The 20,966-nt window shown below is 44.9% G+C and overlaps 1 protein-coding gene across 3 annotated transcripts in view; it reads right to left on the reverse strand.

Moving 5' to 3' along the window:
- Positions 1-6,345: 6,345 nt before the first annotated feature.
- The window catches only part of TYRO3 (TYRO3 protein tyrosine kinase), a 41,376-nt gene continuing 26,755 nt past the window's right edge, over positions 6,346-20,966 (reverse strand). For all 3 annotated transcript variants that reach the window (XM_053946545.1, XM_053946544.1, XM_053946546.1), the window contains 9 exons: positions 20,519-20,619; positions 19,480-19,575; positions 17,680-17,760; positions 15,933-16,025; positions 15,100-15,221; positions 14,683-14,792; positions 13,095-13,254; positions 11,613-11,749; positions 6,346-8,786 (listed from right to left, as the gene is read on the reverse strand). In XM_053946545.1, coding sequence (XP_053802520.1) covers positions 8,411-8,786; positions 11,613-11,749; positions 13,095-13,254; positions 14,683-14,792; positions 15,100-15,221; positions 15,933-16,025; positions 17,680-17,760; positions 19,480-19,575; positions 20,519-20,619 — 1,276 coding nt within the window. In that variant the 3' untranslated portion in view covers positions 6,346-8,410. The remainder of the gene's footprint in view (positions 8,787-11,612; positions 11,750-13,094; positions 13,255-14,682; positions 14,793-15,099; positions 15,222-15,932; positions 16,026-17,679; positions 17,761-19,479; positions 19,576-20,518; positions 20,620-20,966) is intronic.

Here is a 20,966-nt window from a genome sequence, read left to right on the forward strand (position 1 = left end):
TATGGTCTGAGAGCTGGCACTTGAAGATGTTTCTGCATCCCTCACAAGCCTGCTTCATAGGGCAGCTCACCAAATCTACATCCAGAAATCTCATCAGGTTTTGCATGCTGAATGTCAATGCAAGCAAAAATTACTAGTTTGGGGCCAAATTCTCATTTCAGTTACTTCCTGTAGTTTTGCAGGAGTCAATAGATATAACTGAGCAGAGGTAAATTCTGGCCAGGAAAATCTCCCAACTCTTAGACTGTATGGAGCTAGAATACAGAATTTTCTCTCACTCAGCATTCTGCTACTCCTTCTTGACAACTGAATCACGATTAAAAAAATTCAGGAACATTAGCAGGATTACCCTTCACTGTTCACCAGCAAGGTCACTAAGCAGAGTAAAGCACTGAGGCCATTTCAAGAAATGTGCCTGCTTCCAAGGACCCTTAGAACAATTCAGTGGCATGGTGACAAAGATCCTGAATTGGTCAGCAAGGGGAAGGATCCGGCTGGTCACGCACAGCATCCTTGTGGGTGTGTTACCGGGGATCAGGGGCTGCCCCAAGCCAGGCAGGATGGCTGTTCTCAATCTGAATTGGGGCAGGGACAGGAAGGAGAGTGTGGTCAATAGGGAGGTATTGAAATTGCCTTTGTGGGATGCAAAATAGGATTTCATGGCTGAGCAGGCAGCAGGGAGAGCTGCAGGGGAAACAGAACCTGCTGGGAAAGGTTTCCCCTGTAGACCTGCAGATCATGAAGTGACTTCAGCTTTCTGAAAGGCCTATGTTCAACTGCCTTTTTGGGCATATTTCTTAAGATTATAAAAAACGAATGTGAGGGATTTTAAAAATCAGGCAAAGTCTGCTGTTATACAAGTCCCAAGAGCAGCTCCAATTTGCTCTGTAGGAGAGAAGACTGGCATTTCTGACACACAAATGTCATGCTAGAGACTACAAAATGTCCCCAACTGGTACGTTATCCCATCTCTGCCCTCTCTGACCTCTCTCTGGAGCAGACAACACTGGCTCGCTGGCCCTGCAGGGTGCAAAATTGATTCGATCCCCAAACTTCCTCAGGATTGCTCACTTCAGGCTTCCCTGGGCTCTTCTGTGCATGAGGGACCCCAAGGCTTGCTCCTGTTTCCAGCATCCTCCCTGCAAGCAAGAGCTTAAGTGAAAAGAAACTGCTGTAACAGAAGCCATTGTCTGTGGGTTCATCTGCACTGAGGGAAAGGCATGTTGTGCCCTTTGACCACACCTGGTGAAAACAAGGCAGTGCCTTCCTTCCATCTGTGCTAGCAGGTTCAGGAAAAGAGTTGTAGAAGAGACACAGATACACCTCATCCTGCTACTGTATGGCAAGACCACAGAAAGCCTTGTCTTCTTTAAGATTTAATGCCCGTTTGTTCTAATGTTGTGTTAAGAACAGCTTTTTCTTTATTTGCCAAATTCAGTGTCAGTGATGTTCTGTGAGATGTTTACTGAGAAAATAAATCCATTAATTTTTTCTCATGAAATTTTAGAGCCTTCCTGGAACAAAGGAAAGTGCATATTTTCTACATTCACAGATTTCTGATAAACAGGCAAGCTGCAAAGCACGATGTTGAATTCTTGCCAGCCTTGTGACGGCATCATCCCCTGGACTTCCGTGAGCTGCTGCGCAGTGCCCCTGCTGTGGGATCAGCATCAGGGCTCAGCAGTGCTACATAATGCTTCAGCAGCTGAACGGGCTCAAGGAAGAAAATCAGCGTCATCCCAGCAGATCATCTTCACCCAGGAGAGGTCAGGGCATGGTGTATAGGCAGACTGGGTGCATTTCCAGGTAACATACCACATCCTTCCCTCAGTTGTGCTATTTTCATGCCAGAAATCTGATCTGATGATCTCAGTGCATTTCTCACAGATTTACACCACTGCTAGCAATGGGTGGTTCAGACCTGCAGTGCAGGAGGCCTCTGGGATGAGAGGTCTACCCCACTGAGAATACAATAGTCAAGTGTGTGAGCATAAATCCCCCCAAAAAGTCCCTGTGGGCCAACTGTGTCTTTAGTTACAGCACTGCAGCTCCCTACCGTAGAGCTCAGCAGACTGGCAATATTGTGTGGAGTATATTACGAAAGGAAAGAGAGAAATACCAAGCCGTGCTAATTTCTGCCATAAATGAATAGGTTCAGCCCCTCTCATTTGGATCCTCGTCTGATGATGCCTGCAGAAAAACCCACTGGCCAGGTGGGCAGCAGCCCTGATCAATTTCAGTGGTTACCCAGGGAGACTTGATCAATAGGTGGAAAATATGGAAAAGGTTTCACATAGTGAGCCTGATCGTTGCCTCAGGTACAGCCCAGCATATCAGTTTCAATGGAAGTGCATTGGCGTAATTGTGAGTGTTGGCAGACAAGCTGGAGTGAATCAGATGGGGGGAGGGAGTGTGAGAAGTCACTGGCTGTTTGCTCTGCCAGAGATTTCCACCCCCTCAGCAGTGCTGGTAGAAACATGTGCCTGTGCTTCATCCATTTCTGTGCATCATCAGGTATATCTTCACTACCCTCAGCAATACCAGCACTGCTGGCCCTGGCTGATGGGGTCCCCAGTTACAGCAGACAGAGAGCAAACAAATATTGGGGAGAGGCTCTTAAACTGCCCCAGCTGTGTGATGAAATGCTAAGGCTTGAAGTTCAGATTTGACATGGGATTTTTTACTTTGCAGGGCTTCTGGCAACAGCTAAGTGTCTGCTTCTTTCTGGAATGCAGTTTGGGTCCCCTGCATAATCCCCAAGTCTCCATCTTCCTTTGTCCTTACACCCTGCAGCTCAGGTACAAGGTTCATGGTCACCAAAAGGCTGTTAAAGCTCAGTCCATCCTCATATGCTCTGCTGTGGTGTTACATTCACCCTGCCACATGCCTGCACAGTATTTCTGCTCCTCTTGCTCTTTGTGTATTTTTGTGTAAGAAGAGGGATTCTGTAGACAAATAATACCAGGAAATGTATTAATTAGCTCTGAACCTTGCCTGACATTGAGGAGGCATGCTGCTTTACATCATCTAGCAATGTGAACCTTGGGGGCTTTTAGCTTCTTTAAAGGTAATTTAATAAGAAGGAACAGTGAGAGGCAGCAGCGAGTGACCAAAGGGCTCTCTGCTCTGGCTAGCACCGTGTCACACAAGCAAAAGTCGCCGTCGCAGAGGCATTCATTGGCAGAAGTAGAGAGGCAGCAGCAGTCTCCCACGCAGCTCAGGTAATGACAGGGTAGCAGCCAGGATCATTGTCTTATATATTAACTAAGAGAGAAGAGACCTGAATTTGCTGCAGTAACTGCCATGTTGCAGTGTGCAGTCTGCTGCTCTTCAATGACCCATTGTTTCTGTCAGCTCCCCCTTTCTGTCACCTTTTACTGGCACTGTATGTTGATCAGTATGTGCTTCAATCTCCTGTACTCCAGCTGGATCATTTATGCATGCAAGCCCTCTTTCCTTGTCACGAATTTGTGCTTCCTTACACCACATGCTGGCAAAAGCCAGCTCCTACAGACTCTTCTGGAAACTAGTCCAGTTCTATAAAATCTATACTGAACTGAGCATAGCTTAAATCAACAAGTGCTGTCTATTTCCTGGGGTCTCACATTTCTTTCAGATCTATTTCAAGCCAGTGAAAATAAACTGGAGGAAACAAAAGCTGTTGAGATACTTTCTGTGCTGCAGAAATACCTGTTACCTAATTTCAGTCCTACTGTCAAATATAACCAAAAGATGTTCTGTTTCACCTAACTGCAGTTGGAAATGGCTTGGCATGCCTCAAGCTGGAGGATCCATGGAGTAATTAGGAAGTGAGGAGTCAATCATCTTTGTTGTTGCTAGACCTCAGTGCAGTGACTGAAGTCTGATTCATACTGACACTGAATTCCCTTTATATGACAGAAAATGCAAACAAAACCCATGTCCATCGGTCTTTTCTCTTCTTGGACTAAGTAATTGATTTCTAGCTCTGTTTCCCATGGTAACAGGGCTCTCTGATCACCAGCTGCACGTGTTGGCCCTAATAGCTTTTGAATCCACTGCTTTATTTCAGCCAAATGCAATGGCAAGATTGAGGTCTGAAGGATAATTAAGTTCCTACAAGTTTTCTGAAAAAAGTCTGCATGTGGCAGACCTTTTTACTTCCACATCAGTACCTTCACTGCAGATGGAAATTCAATGAGTATTAGATGCCAGACCCTCCACCAAGGGAAAAGGTCTTGTAAGAACCTTAACTAGGGGCAAGCTTCACCCAGAGGTTGCAATCACCCATTGGATCCAAATCTACAGGAATCCAGTGTTTGTAGAACAACTTGCTATTTTAAGGGAGCGCATCAGGTGTGAAATAACTAATCAGTATAAAATTAGGACTGTCTATGAGGGTTCCTCACAGAAATCCCTGGTAAAAAATAAGACATTTGCAAAAGTTGGTGATTGCTGAGCATCAGGGGAGAATAAATACTACCAGGAAGGTATAGAATGTAAGTCAGGAAAACATCTATGTGCAAATATTGTTCCTTTCACTGGTCAGCGAGACTCAGATTTTTACTCAAAATTAATTTCATTTCACTTCTAGGGAGTGTTTTTACAGAGTCAAGACTTCAACACTTCCCTCCAAACACAGATCAAGAAGGAGGGTGGCTGGTTCCAGTGTAGCTCTGCAGTAGTTCCAAAGTATATCCATGCACTCGCTGCAAGCATCTGCTGAGCTGCCAGCCCTGAACACACCATTCCCCACACTGATCAGGTACCAGATCAGGCTGCAGCATCCCTGGATCGGCACAGCCCAGCTGAGGCTCATCAGTCAGCCCTGGCACTGGAGGTGACAGGGCCATGTCTCCTCCTGCACTAACTACTAACTATATAACATAGGCAGTGCTGTGAGCTTCTGCTGTGCTCTTGCTAGGTGCTGTGGAGTCATGCTGCCTCACAACTTAGCTGGTAACTGTCCCACGTGGCCCGAGCCTCTGTTAAAAAGAAGGAGATCCTATCTCTCCCTGTCTCAGGGAGATATGGATGAAGGAGCGTGGTCAGGCTTACCCATATGGGACAGAAGTTGCTTCAGCATAAACGTGCAGATGTTGGATATCCCACTGCCCCAGTAGACTGGGTGAGGGCTTCTGCTTGGGAAGATGGGAGGGACTGCACTGTTGTACTGGGATGGTGGAAAAAGGGAATGGCTGTGGGAGAAACATTTTGTTTAATTAGGAAAATAGTGTGCCAGGCTGGTGACTAAATCAGAGCTGTTAGTCTGGAGCTTCCCTGGGGTCAGGATCACAGTGCTGTCTCCAAGCAGACGCAGGGCCAGGGCAGCTCTGTACAGCCTCTTTGTGATTTGAGAGCAAAATACTGCAGGGCACCTGGGCTGGACCAGAGAGAGCACCTCATCCTTTACCAAAACACACAGCCGACCCCCACCTCAGACACCTGCTTGGTCCCAGCTGAGGCAATGCCATCTCTGTTCTGATATGTCATATATAAAATTTCACATTTCTGCTTTATGACTCCATCTTGACAGCTCATCCCATCTGTCCCCATTTTAAAATCTCCTTCCCTCCCTCTTTTTTCACTAGTTCTTCTTCTGGTGTTGCTTCTCCCACCCACAACACAGCCGCATTTGTACCTGGTCTGTCCAGGCTTTTATACAAAAGGATTAAATAATTTGAAACAGATCTAAGGGACATAACCAGGCACTGGAACCTTAAAATATTAACGAAATCAGCTGCTTCATGCTTTGGAAGTAGTTTTTCCTGCATTGCAGATGGTGAGCGCTTGTGCCGTTTCCCATCACTCTTCTCTCTGTGTGAGCTGCAGGCAGAGGGCGTGCAGCGTGCTGTTTGCTTGTGAAGAATAAAAGCGTGAGGTACGCCTTTTCTTCTCTGCAAGCTGGAAATCCAGGGGCTCTTTTATGTTGTGCTTGGAACATTTGAGTCAGGAGCTGAATTTTACCCACCTCCTCCAAACCTCTTTTCCACTGAGAGCACTGCCAGTAGTTGGATGGGTGCATGCAACAATTTTCGGGGAGGAACTGATGCCAAGGTCTTGCATTCCTGGGTAGGAAGCACCATGTCCCAGAAAGGGCTTTTCCCCAGGTTCCTGCAAAGCAGTGGCCACAAAGCCTCTCTTTGTGGAACCACTGGCCCCTGCCCATCAGATTTTGGCCTTCACAATCTCAAGGCTGGAGCAATGCAGAGTAACTGTCACCTGGGCAGGCCAAACATGTTCTGTGCCCCAAGAAGTAGCTCAATCATGCTTGGTGAAAGAAGAAAGACGACTTTCAGCTGGGGCTGACTATGGCCCACCCAGTGAATATCATCACACGCTCTGCCACAGTTAAGAGGCTGGGACTCAAACACAGTACAGGTTTTATTATTAAAAAATGCATAAAAACTAAAGACATGCTTCCCAGAGTTAGAGTCTATATGTACATCTGCACTTCCTAGGCAGCTGCAGCGAGCGTAGCCTTCTGCCCTCACTGCAAAAGTGCACTGCACAGGTTTTTGTTACCCTTTGTTAGGTGTTATCTTCTCCCCTGCATCGACAGCATTCCAGCTAAGAGAAAACCTTGTACTGCCTGGGGTGTAAGATGGTAAAATTTGTATCTGTGACTGAGAAACCATACTGAATTTCTGGAGACACCTCCGGGACATCTCTGTTCAGTCGGAAACTTAACAGAAATGACCCATGCTCAAGTCCCAGGCTGAAATTCCCCTTCCCTAGGAAGGGTTCTCATAAGGGCTGAAGCTTGACCGGAATTTTATATTTAAACCCCGACCTTACAGTAAGCAAATACTGAGTATTGAAGGGTGGAGTGTTCTGATACAAAGTCTGCAATCTCATTTGACTTTTTGGTCCCAACTTTGCCCACTCAGCAAATGCTGACATTTGTGGTATTAGTTTGAGAAAGTGCAATGTGGAATCCTAAGAAATACTGCCAAGTTTTCAGTGCAGTGAAAATAAGAGAAATTAAGATCTAACAAATATTTAGGATAAGTAGAGTAAGATGTAACTGCACTTCCTTGCTGGGAACCACCGCACAAAACAAATGCTGATTTACAGTAAAATATTAAATTATTAAAAAACACACAACCACTTGCAGTTACAGTGAGTCAGACATGCTGATTGGAAAACAAAACAAAACCCAAAGAGCAAACCCATTAATTTTGCCCTGTCTGGAAGGCTGCAGTGATATTACTCCATGTTTTATGTGACTTTTACAGCATGCCAGAAAGCCTCCTAAATAGGAAGGCCAGTGGTTCTCAAGCTTTTTCATCATGAGGCTTCTCTCTTCCAAAAGAAATCTTCCAATTGATCCCTCCCCTCAACACATATCTTCCTGAAATTGATTTCACATGTCACTGTAGCAGCTACAGTTCTTCATTATTTGAAGAAGACATATGACTAATAAAGATAATGATTGAAAGAATCCAACTTTGAAGCAAATGCTGAATCCCGCTCCTGCTGAAACTGAACAAGTCTGTCATTCTGTATCTCAGTCTTCTTCCTCTCCTGGAGGGCAGCACTTAGCATTAATTAACACTGTTTCCCCATACTGCTGTTAAGTCCTCTCTACACTGCTTCCTTTCCATTCCTTTGAAGTTGGATTCTGCCCTCACACAAGCCAGCTTCTCTCCCTCCCTTTGCATTTTAATGTCAGCTGCAAGTCTAGTCAGGCCTGAACTGGCATCAAACAGAAGAAAAAGAAAGACATAAAAAAAGGTACATGGGGAGAAGAGGAATGCTGGATTTTCATTTTTTTTTCTAATTTCTTTGCTCACCAAAATGTCTGAAACTCTTAAAAGAGCCCTGGGCTGAGGAAGCAGCAAATGTCACTGCATGAAATGAGCCAGATGTTCAAATTCAGTGCTGGGTAGGAGCAGATCCGCTGATCAGTTTGAGAACCACTGAGGTAGGCAACAAGTCTAGGCAGTACTGCTGAGTGAACACGAGGGGAATTTTGCCCTCTTGTCCTGAATGACAATATAAATACCCACTAGAGTTTCCGGGGGTACCAGTCCCGAAGTCACACAGCCAGGATTGAAGACAACATCTACACAAGAGCAAGCACTGACTGAACAGAAGGTGGATTCAGCTCTGCTCCAGCATTCAGTGAGAAGAAGCAGAGCACAGACTCTGACTGCCACCTTAGCTCTGAACTCCTTTCAGCACGTTGTGGTCAACCTGTAACCCTACTGCCTCCCTCCCCAAATCCAGGGGTTGTTTGGGTTGCAGTTCTTCCAAGCTATTTGCCACTGCAGCCCACACAGGTGGTGAAAGCTACAGAAGCTGCCCAAGAGCCCTGGCCAGTGCTGTTCAAAGCCATTCCAGATCCGGCATCAGAGCCCCAGGAGACACAGCACCATGCTGCACACATCCAGTCCCAGGGAAGCAGAGTGCCATTGCTATGTACAGGCTAGCAACTTTTCTCTCCTTCTGTCTCTAGCTCACACAGAAGGCTTTTGTCCTCCCCTTCTTGTCCATCTGCATGCCTTTCACCCTCAGCATCATCTCCAAGGCACAAGGGGCTCATGATGTAGCGATAGTCACTTGTGACAGCAGCAGCTGCCCCAGCAACAGTCTCTTCAGCATCCATATTTCCAAAGGAGGCGTGCAGGGCAGGGTCACTTGCAGACGCCTCTTTGTCCTTCCCAATGTTGACATAGAGAGGATCTTGACTGGAAGAGAGCGTGGACATCCTCCCTCGAATCATTTCCAGTTGGGACCGGAGTACTCCAAAGCTGGGCCGTAGCTTGGGCTCAGGATGCCAACATCTGCACATGAGATCATAGCTGCAAAGTGGAGAGAGACAAGAGCACTGAGAAGTGGAGCAGCCATGCCCTGCACCTCTGAACAGGGGGTCTGGGCAGTGAAGCTTAAAAAACACAGACACTTCCCCCAAAACCTGTCAGCTTTGGCCTTGCACAGGTGACAGAGCATGGATGGCCATTACAGACCTAATTTCTTGTTTCTTCCCATTTTCAAGGGCATTCTCCCTTTGGTCAAAAATGTTATTTTGACGGTATGAAAAACCCAAAAGCCCTGTCAAAGTATGCTGAATTTCCTGGTAAAGCCCTTGTTCTGCTGTCTATAGGGAGCTAGAATAGGGCTTTCGAATTTATTCACAAAAAACACCCTCACAACCTCTGCCTCAACTGAAGCCATCCCTCCAAATTCTAGTTCAAGAGCAGATAAATCACAGGAAGAAAACAAAAATCAAACTCCAGGAGGTGCATGTTATTTCCAGAGTATCTTTTCTTTCATGCCATGTTAACTCAGCTCCCAGAGTAAAGGAAGTGTGCTGCTGTTGCTGCCTGACAGGTTGTCAACAGGACTGGAAGGAGGCACACTGGGTTTGTTTAGAGGGCTGTTAAAGAATGGGCAACAGCTCCAGTGCTCGAAGAGGGATGCTGAAATGGCCTTTCAACTACAAAGGTACCACCTCGGTGCAGAAGACATGCTCAGGGCCATTACCAGGCCCAGGTCTCATCCTGCAGCCTTCCTCCTATGGTCAAATGCCAGCTACCTCAGCTCTGTCTGCCCCAGGGCCAGCACGAGGACACAATCACTGGCTCTGCTGGCCCGTGTTTGGGCAAGAGAAGGGGAGGTCTCCCGCCCTGTGGCCGGGTTTGCAGCTCAGTGTCTGCGCTGGCTGCGCTCCCGCCGGCCAGCCTGCGGCCGGAGTGCTGCGCTGGAGCACGGCCAGAGCCATTGTCCTGATCCTCTTTGTGCATCACCCACAAGACTGGCAGCTGCATTCCTATGGTGTTATTGTTGCCAGTTTTGCAGGGAACAGGAACAAAGCACAGTGCTGGCGCTGAAAAACACTGCATACAAATGAACCTCAGTTGAACTTGTAAATGGAAAAAAATCTGATATGGCCTTTACTGAGAAATAAAGCATTTCACGATGGGTTTTATTTTACTTTTTGTATTCCTTGCGATCAGATTTACAAGACTGTTTCTGATCTCACACTACTTTTACAGAAAGCTTCTATGGTTCAGTTGTCTTAATCCTGATTTACATCTCTCACAAACAGTAGAAATTGTTATAAATGCTGCAGATAAAACAGAAACTTCCAATTCTGTGCAACCAAATTAAATACTTGCTTTTACCTTTGCTGTCCATCAGAATAATCCATTTGAAGGAAAGGTAGAAAAACACTGGCTATACTGAATCAGCCCAAAGGTCCCTTTGCCCCAGTACCCTGTGCCTGACAGAATCCAGTAGCAACACTTGGGGAAAGCATGTAAGCTGAGGGTGAGAGCATGTAGTGAGATCTTTTTGGTATATTCTCTCAACCTGTAGCTCAAGCACCTCACAAAACAATGTTTTTCAATAGTTTTTGATGGATTTTTCTCCAGTGCCTATCTAGTAGGTTTTTGAGTCTCTTCTCTACTTTCTGCTTCTCTAACATCTTACAGCCATAAGCTCCACAACTTGGAACTAAAGCTCCTCAGAGCAGTCAGGATGCAGACGTGTAATTAATTTAGGCAGTGATATAACAATGTTTTCATTCATACTCAGTAAAAGTTAAAATGAACTGCTGAGAAGATAAAGTGTTCAGCTTTAGTAACATGAGTACAGATTATTCCCTACGTAGAAAAAAAGGAAAAGGAGAAAGCAACTACATTAAATAATCCACCATCAGAGCAGGAGGGAAGAGGGAGGAAAGAGGTCTTAGACCACTAAAATCAGTGCTTATAGTTATATCTTGCTTTGGGCACAACACACAGAAAACAGAGCCTTGCTTAGGCCCTCAGGGAAATGATTTTACCTTGTCCAGGCAAGGCAAACTTTTACCCTGGGATAAGTTATGGTGACACTCCCTGGGGGATCCCAGCCCCATGTAAGGAGACCAGGAATCTCCAACCACCACCCATGGAAGAAGGGTTCCTGAGCAAACATTTCCTGTGACCTGCTGGCCAAGAGTGATCCCTTGGCAGCAGGATTGAGGCAGGAGCACAGGCTGCAGCACGTGGCTGCCTGCTGCCCTGTGGACTATCTAGGTCCCTCCTGTACGTCTGAAAATGTCTGCAACCAGAATCTTCAAGATTGTCCTGGATTTGTTCCTAGATGTAATTTAAGGTGGGACACTGATCTACACAACTTTAGTTTGTCCCATCTGCTCTCTTCTCTTTCAGCCTGCTATTTCTGAGAGCAGTAGATCAAAATTTGAAAACTGGGCCAAACTTTGAAAGACACATGCAGGCCACTGCCTCTGCAATCCAGTTTCCTTGTAGTCTTGCTAGACTGCCTCTCTATTCAGCCTTCAGGGTGTGCCATGGAACTCATCCCTTTGCTCAGATGTTGGCCTGAGAAGGCAGGGTTTAGTGATTCTGGAAACACAATTACAGTTTCCGCAAAGCCAAGAACTGCTAATGTTGACACTGTTGAAACCATTGAGCCAAGTTAGCTGCTTGTGTAGTTACCACAGGTTCCTGGGAGCTCTGCCAGTAAATAATATCTAGTAGCTAACCCAGGGACTTTCTAGTGAATGGCTCTGTGTACTGGAAAGTGGAGAAATTCAGATCAGCATCCCAGCCAGCTGCCTCTGTTTCCTTCCAGCAAGCCAAATTTCTCAAAAAATCATGTCAGCAGGGTGAGGAAGTACTCACACATCTTCCAGGCACTCCGGGGGCTGCTTCAGCCTGTTCCCACTGATGAGGTAGTTGTAGATTTCTGCATTCTCAATGCCAGCATAAGGGGTTTGCCCTCGGGTCACAATCTCCCACATGGTCACCCCAAACGCCCACTGAAAGAGAACAGCACACAGAACAAGTGAACAGACCGTTCCCTGCGCGCTGGGCTTGGTTTTAGTATGCTCAGACTGTGCTGGGTAATGTCATCTGAGCAGCAGAGATGCAAGGACTATCCAAACTCTAGCTAGAAAACAGAAATTACCCATATGATGCTGGCACATCATCTTAGGAGACAGCTGAAGGTCCTGTCCAACCCCAACTTGCAGTGGAGCAGGGGAAGATTTGGGAGCTATTCCTGTCTTCCACCTGCAGACCTTTCCTACTTATGTTCTTTAATGTATGTGGTATCAGTTTTTTGGTTACCAGGTAGAAGAAGATTTTGGTTTGGGGCTCACAAATCAGTTTCTTAATTCATTTAACCAGATTTTGAGTTTCTAGTAATGTACAGGCACAATTGAAAGCAGAATTTAGCCAATAAGCAGGGGAAGGAACAAACCACTTATGGCTCACATTCTTTTCTGCTTTACACTGCACAGCTGTACTTGTACTTTTCAACTAAACTGCAAGGTTTATGAGGTGCAAAAAATTATTATTTTTATAAGCAAACCACTGTCCAATGTTTGTTGTAAACTGGCTGAACTAGTGATCACCAATCACTAAACCCTGTCTACAGTGGATGCAGCAATTGCTGGGCAACTCAGCAGCCATATTACAAGGCAGTCTTGGTTATCTCTGCAAGGACATTGTGACAGGGATAACTGGAAAGGCAAGACCACAGGACTGAAGGACAAAACTAGTGTGAAAATAGACCAAAAGGCAGCAAGGAAGAGGGAAGACAGTATCAGAAAAAAATCCCAAAAGAAAAATAAGTAACAATTTCAGATGAATGGGTTTAGCCTTGCTTCCCAGAAGCAAAGGTATGGGGAGTGTCTAAGCACTGATGTATTCAGATCTACGGAGTTCCACCAATGCCTTCTGCAGCACAGAGTTCCTTTGCTGCATGGTACTTGTATGTAAATGTGTGGGTCACACCATTTCAAATATCACCTTCAAACTGTCAGGCAGAAGAGAAAGAAAAAAGAATAAGGGAGAAGATACTGCATAAAGAGAGGAAAAGGAAGAGAAGAAGGGGAAAGATGAAGAAGAGGATGGGGTAAACACTGAAAAATAAAGGAGAAAAGGACAACAAGAAGAAAAGGGTTGATGTCTTCTGCCATTAACCACTCTCATATATTTTTAGCCTTGAGTTCTGACAGCACCCAAGGCAGAAGTAGCATCATCCCTCAAACACAAGGTAAACTCCTTTTCCTATCACCAGGGCCTTTTCCCACCCTCAGTGGGATTCCTCCACTCCAGCAGGAATACAAGCAGTCCCCAATGCACCAGAGCAAACCTCACCACATCGCTGTGCGTTGTGTACAGATTATCAGCCAGACTTTCCAGAGCCAGCCACTTCACTGGCAGCTTGGAAGCACAGCCCTGGCGGTAGTAGTCTCCACTGTAGATTTTCTTAGAAAGTCCAAAGTCTGCAACACTCACGTTCATGTTCTCATCCAACCTAGGGGAAAGTTTTCACAGTTGAGGAAAGGAAAGCATTTATTGGCTACCTCTGGCAAAAAAAAAAAAAAAAAAAAAGTATATGGCTCACCACCAAGAATTACACAAAAGGAGAATGATTTCATCTACTTGGTGACCAGTGTGAAATAGCTTAGTGGTCTCAAACTAGTTCCTTCAGATTAACAGGAACTAATCATTACTAAGGAAGTAAGGAAGTGTCTAGGCTTAGATGGTCTAGTGTCTTACACAAAGCAAACTCAGATAGTTTCTGTTTCCAATATTATCAGAGGACATTTGCAATGCTCACTGCTATCACTAAGGCCTGCACCCCATATTGGAAATAAAAAAAATCATAGGGTGATTGCCTAGACTGCCCGTTAAAATTGCTTGAATTGCTAGATCTGCAACATCTCCTCTTCAGACCTGGTTAATAGCCTGAATTGCTCTGTCACCCATTTAAACCTATACATGTTGGCAGATAGTCCAAGTAAAGGCCACAAACACTTCATGCTCCCAGGCCTCATAAAGAACTCACTCCCCAGAAGATGTGCTGAAATAAGCATTCAGCTTCCTCTGGAGGATGTCTACAAAAATAGAAAATCAGTATGGGTTTCTCATAAATGCCAAAGCAGGCTAACCCATCATTTTTCATCATAACTATCAGGCTCTTTGTCTGTACATCTGGACATTGAAAAGCCTTTGGAAATCTGTGTCTCATTGTGGATTTTATTGGTTGTTGTGGTTTTGATCAGAGGCAGAGTTCTGCTGTCACAATGAGCTGTTCTTTACTCTGTTCTCAGGGAAGACGCAGAGTGGAAAGGATAAAAAAAGGACTTTTCTTTCCTTCAAAGCAGTCGAGGTAGTTTAGTGTCAAGAACAGTGAAGTGGGATCACACAGTGTGTTCACCATGCAAATATTTTTAGAGGCATTCTCCACAAGCTTTCAAGGAAACTACAATTCTTATATTGTGATAATCAAGTCCTCAAAATAGATACCAGAAATACAGACTTCATGATACAATGAACGTTCTTTTCTCCTGACACAGCCAAACCCATTCCCTCTTGCTGGTTACTTTATACTGTGGAACAAATAGCCTATGCTGACACATAACCACTGGAGTGGCTAATTACAAACACATATTGTAATCAACTGTATGAAACTCTATCTGCAAACCAATGATAGAAAAGCTCATTATAAAAAGGGTCTGTTTGAAAGATCAGTGGGACTTGAGGAGTTGCTCCCTGCTCCCAGCAGCACCACCACACACCCCACCACAATGACCATGACTCCCCTATGTCTGTTGTCACTTAATGCCAGGATCAGCATTCTTAGACAGGACCCCTCACACTTCTGTCATGCAAAAGGTTTTTCATCCCTCCCTCACCCACTCTGGTCTTTCTTTTCTCTAAAAACTCATGAGTCACTTACATGCAGTTCCGAGCTGCAAGGTCCCTGTGTATGAAATTTTTTGAGCTCAAGTACTCCATCCCACTGGCAATGTCAATCATGAACTTGAGGAGTGTCTGAACAGGCAAATTCTGCAAGAAATAACAGCGTAGGTTCTATTCCCGGAGGTTTTCAAGCACATATGACAAAACTGCAAGGTCTGCTGCCACTTTACAGAGCAGGGATGTGGAATACAGGGAGGGGATGGGATGGAATGGAGGAGCTGGTCCCCAGCATGCATGGAATGAAATACTTTAAGATCACATCTCACAACTTCCTCTGGTGTTAAAATCCAATCACCTGCCAATGCCTTTGGGAGACCAATCCTGAGCTGCTCCAAATACATTCTCTGAAAATCCCTAACCTCCCAGAAGGAATTCTACAGTATGACAGACTTACAAATGGGTTTTCCCCAATCCGTGACATCAGCAGAAAAGCATGGAGGTCTCCATGCTTCATGAAGGGTAGGATCACCATGGGAATTGGGAGACGGCCCTTGGGACGGCTTCGTAGACTGACTCCTGATGAGGACACACACAGCAAAGGGGTGTTAGCAAACAGATTATTCCCAGGAGGAATCTTACAGCCTGCTGCACTTTCCTCTTACGGATCTGGAGCGCAGTTTTGGTGGGTAGATTCCATGCTCAAAGCTTCTATGATTTTATGCCACGTGCTGCTACGATGCCTCTAACCCTGTTTGCATCAGAGGCTGTACTAAGAGCCTAGGGTCTTTCACCTCTTCTTGCAGGACCAAATATAAATGTTTCTAGGATTACTCCAGACCAAAGAGCCCCAACCCCAGGCACTGCAGAGCAATCTCCACATTATGGAAAATACCTGCATTCCAAAGTGTTTACCCACGAATGTCTTGCTTCTTACTCAGTATTTTGGAAAGGCAAAATCTTCCTCCTATTTATAGCCTACCTGCCCACCTGTTCACATTTCACAGCAGTTCAGACACGTCTCAGCCAGCCAAAGTCTCCCTGATGTATTTGCAAGAACCAAGGAACCAGCTTAAATAGGAGATGGCTGTTCCTGATGTGTGAGGGCACGTGTGGGGAGCATTAAACACACTCCAACTCCCTGGGGCCTGGGAAGGAGCAGTGCTGACCTATGCAGGACTCCAGGCAGCACAGAGGAAGCTGCACCAGCACTGCTGGGGGGAGTGAGGCTGTGTGGGATAATGCAGGAACAGGAGGTGCTCTGTGGCATGAGCAGCAGTGCTATCTTACCAATCAGTTTGGTGACATGAGGGTGGTCAAACTCCTTCATACAGGCAGCCTCTCGCAGGAACTCCTCAATGTCCGTTGATGTGAAGATGTCCGCTGGAAAAAGTGACTGTAAGTTTTCTTTCTTTGTGGGTGGCTCCAAGGGGCTTTACAAATAATGATTGTCAAAAGCTTGCTCTTTGTGGCACAGCACATCTTCTCAGACCTATAGCTAGATAAGCCATTTTACAACAAAGCAGAACCTGACACTCTCTCCTGGGACAGGCAGCAGTAAGCACATATCAGGGACATCTGGTAAATTGGTTCTTGGCAGAGTAAAGAACCGCTGGCTAGCAGCTCTTTTTTGAATAAAAACTTTCCCTGAAAGCTGTGCAAACTGTGTGGGGGTTAAATATGTAAGAATTAATTAGGTGAAAGAACTTAACTACAAATGTCTGGGAGAGGAGACGTCATGCAAATGAAAGAAAATGCTGAAACTGAGGAGATGGCCCAGAGCCCATGACTGGCACAGCAGGGCCCAATTAATCTCTTAAAAGGAAGCCATGAAAGATAAATGCTTTTATGTCTCTCAGCATGATTGAGCCTTATAAGGTGCTAGAGCTAAGATTTCTTAAATAACCACACTTCTGGACAGCTTGGACCAAATTCAGCAGTGATATGCATCAGCAAAATTCTGGAGTAAATTATTTCTCATTGTTATAATTCTAGATTTTTGGAAATATATCAATATAATCAAGAAGTATCCTAGTTGACTACTTCCACCATTCCTGCTGCTGAATTTAGCAAGAGTCCTCCAGTCCTGCTGCAAGATCAGACTCAGACCTATAGGGGAGTGTTCACATTATCTACTTGAGGCAAGTAATTTCAATATAATTCAGAAGACAAAAAGAGATTCCCTTTTTACAGTCAGTGAAGAAAGGAAGGTGCCTCAGGAGACTGACAGATTGTTCCTAAGTTAGATGCCTGAAGGGAAACATTCTGACTACACAAAAGCTTGCAAACTGATTAGAATTATTGTTGAAACTGGATAAAATGATACAATTTACACTAGAATGGTACTAAGTGTATTTAGTACAAGCTGTTATTCTGTGACAGCGAACTGAGCTCCAGAGATAAGCGAGTGTGACTGCTTTCAGTCAGTCACAGTTAATTTCTGCCTTACAGGCAAACAGGATCAAACAGGAAAGGTTAACATATATAAGCACACATATATGCATGTTTCCTTTGATTTATACCTATCTCTTAATTGCTTTTCTTGTTACAGACTTCTGCCTGTTAGTTGCCTTTGTTATATACACTCACCAAATGACAAATCAGAAGGGAGCTGGACTGCTCAGTCAAATGTGCTGACTGAGATGAGTTAGCTTGTCACTGCATTCAGCCCAAACACTCTTCTGTTTATTCTAGGATATGTGCTTGCAGGAATACTGTTCTTTCACTGCTGAATTATTAGGGCAGAGCAGACCTGTCTGAACTGTCTGTGCTACATGATGTAGTGGTTTTGGTAGCATTCACCACGTGCTACATGCTGTAGAAGCAACTAGGTGGTACAGGTCCTTTCCTGAAGAGTTCCACTACAAAAAGACTAACATGAAAGGGATGGGAGACAAAATGAGTAGAGTGGCTGAGTGGGAAGCTCAGAGAGAAATAAAGAGCACTAGGGGATATTTGCTGAGAATAGGACTGACAACATTTAATCCTTCCAAGCTCTCTTTTCTTAAGTAATTCAGGTAGCCCTGCTCCCACATACCTTTCAGCATCTTCACTGCCACTTTCTGGAAAGAGCCATCATCTAGCTTCAGTAGTGCCTCTCGAACTGACCCAAACTCCCCTGTAAAATCAGAGTAGGAAGTGAGGGAACAGTTTCTTGTGAAGAAAGTATGATTCAGAGCAGGTTCACTTCAGGGGTCACTGGCAAAGAAGCTGAGTACCCATAAGAAATGCTCCATTTTTCATTCTGCAGTTCCAGATACCAGCTTTCAGCACACGTGTGTCTAGAAGAGATATCACTACCAGTAGAAAGAGCTCACTGTGCTGGCAGTCCAGAAGGCAAAGGAAAATGAGAAGGGAAAAAAGCAATTCTTGACCAGATAGGTGATGCAGAGACAGAGTTTAAGCTGGGCAGACATTTCTGGGGAAGCCATATCATGAGGGATGAGTCTGAGTGAGGTTCTGTTCAGAGAGGAGGCTCTTTGCTGAAGCAGCAAGTGGATGGGTTGGCTGAGGAAGCTCTTAGTACTGACAGCCATCAGAGCTGAGCGATAGTGCCAGGACTCAACCATTTGAGACACAGTCAATCTTATCTCTCAAAACTCAGAGAATTACTTCTGTGAATCACAGCTGACCAGAGAAAACACAGTGTCTACTTGTGTGTGAGTGATATGTTGATTCACAGAAGGCAATATTTTGCCCTGGTGTGTTCTCTAAGGGAGTTAAGAGGAAATGCAACAGGACAAAACCTCTTCAAAATATTTAGCCTAAAGAGGCTTTATACCACAGCCTAACTGCCTCTTTGCATTAGATCTAGCCCTAGATTTGCTCTCCCTAATTTTGCAACTGCTTATCCCACCCACAATGCATTAGTATGAGGAACTCTGATACCGAAAAGAAGGAAGCAAAATATGGCAATTAGGACACCTACCCCAGAAGTGTTATCTTCCCACTAGCTTTTCAACAGTGTCCTTCACTACTCTATGGCACGTGCTTACTTCACAAAAACCATGAGCAGTGGATCTGACCACAAATCAGGAAAATGGGAAGGAACAAGGTATTTTGTGCTGCTTCCATACTACGGAGCTGTTGTTCAGCTGTAGAACCAGCAGAGCCCAAGATAATGCAGTTATGTAATCTTATAACATGTAACCTGGGGTTGTGGCAGTGGGGCTGACAACACAGACCAGATTCTGCCAGCTGGCATCCCCACACCAAGGCCATGCCCTGGGGCCCCTCTGCAGCCAATTTCAGTTTACCTGTCATGGGAGCAGCCCAAAAGGGTTGAAGTAGGATCCCAGAAACTGGCCAAGAGCTAACACTCACAAACAGATGACACAGCTGTTTAATAACTTAGCATTGTTAAGCCCTCTGAGACCACTTCTGCAGGAAGGTCATCTTCCTGCTCTGAAAGAAACACATTTGTTCTAGGAGGGATGGAGTGGAAGAATGCTTCCTATGGAAAAGGGTCAAAAAAACCTGCAATAAAACTAGTTTTGTAAAGAAAAATGAAAAGGTGACATTTAATTGAATATTATTTTGTTTAAATCTCTGCAAGAAATTCGCACACCAGTGAATTAACACTACTTTGGAAAGTGGAGCATAGGCTGCAGTTCATGGTTGTGTAGAGCCATATTATAGGAATGGCTTAGCCAATATCCTCTTAATTATGCTAAACCTCTGAAATGTTTTATCCCAGCAGAAGGGGTAGTTCCATTTAAATTTCCATCTGCATGCTGGAGAGAAAATGGACTGCTTGTAATTGCTTCTTCCTACTCAACAGTTAAAATAACACAAGTGGGATTTTCAATGTAAAGCCTTGTTCAGTTTTGGTTCTTACCCTTGCCCAACATTCTTCCCAAGGTGAACTGCTGTTCCTGGATTAAGACATCTTTTAGTTTTGTCTTCAACTCATCACTGATCCCTACACTCTCCACTGTGAAAAAAAAAAAACAACAACAAAACAAATGAAGCACCAAATAAGTGATATTTAAATATTCTGTCACAACATCAAGAGTCACCAGTTCTAATCTCCATCTCAAATCTGATTCCCACACTGTAAGCAGGAAAACCTGAAAAAGGCAGAATTCCTTTCCATGTCCTCTAGCCTCACCACAGACAAGCAGCCAGTAACTTTTAAGCATCAGAAAATGTACTTACAGCATTTAAAGGGAGAGGGCGTGATAATACCACCCTTAAACACTACAAGAACAACAGGAATCCAGAAATAATGTAAAGAATGCTAAGACAAAATCCAATCTGAAGGGCCACTGACAGACACTGGCTCATACAGCTTAATTCAAGTTGATGGAGCTGCACCATTTAATGACTGTCTGGAGCATCATCCTAACCCAGCTATTCAGTGCTGCCATAGAGAGCCATGCCCTTGCTGAAGCAGGAGACAGAAATGGATCACCTTAATGGAGCATCTGACCATTCCTGGGACTCAATCTCCTCTTTGATAAGTTACTAATTCCTGGCTTTCCAAGACTGATTAATTGGTTCATGCTTGTAGCACAGCTCAGCATACTGGGTTTAAAAAAGTCCTGCTAATATTGTTCAGCCATATTTATCTCATCACTAGGTTATATTCCAGTTGAAGGAGTCCTTGTAGAGTGAAACTGGGGCAAGGGAGTGGTGAATTTATGTCTTGCATTAATATACATAATGACTGTAGCTGTAATTAGCAAGGGCTGTGTAATTGGTATGGAAACAGCCATTCTGGCCTTTCACCTCTGCAATTCACAGCGTCTAAGCCTCATTGTAGATTAATCCCATGTTTTTGATCAAGAAACATCAGTTTCAGTGAAAACAGAGAGAGCATTGTAAATGCATGAACACAGCTTCCCGGGCAGAATCACTCAGGCCATTTTACTTACATGTTGCTTCAATGAGCTCTGGGCCCTCCCTGTTGAAAGACCTGGCAGCTCTGAAATGGACTGCTGGATCCCCTCTGCCAACCACACTGCCAAAGGCATGGCTAGAAGGCAGAAAAGACACACAGGACCATGATTACATGGGCCATTCACTTCTAAAAGGGTGTGTTGAACAGTATGGATGATTTCTCGCCCCTTGCCATATAAATTCTTCAGACTGTTTTGTTAAAGAGGGTGTATCTGGAGAGGAGGAACAATGGGTTTATGCTGCTTTGCTGATGCACCTACAGCCTTCCAAAACAGGGGAATCACTCCTCCCAAGTGCCCGGGAGAAGTTGCAGGTTGGAGCAGGTTGCAGGAGTCACAGGAGCAGAGATGCTGCTGTGACAGGGAGGTCTGGGAGACTGGAAAGAACGAGAACCTTGTTTATGGAAAGGAAACTTTACTGGGG

This window comes from Vidua chalybeata, chromosome 6, assembly GCF_026979565.1.
Source record: "Vidua chalybeata isolate OUT-0048 chromosome 6, bVidCha1 merged haplotype, whole genome shotgun sequence".
NCBI lineage: Eukaryota > Metazoa > Chordata > Aves > Passeriformes > Viduidae > Vidua > Vidua chalybeata.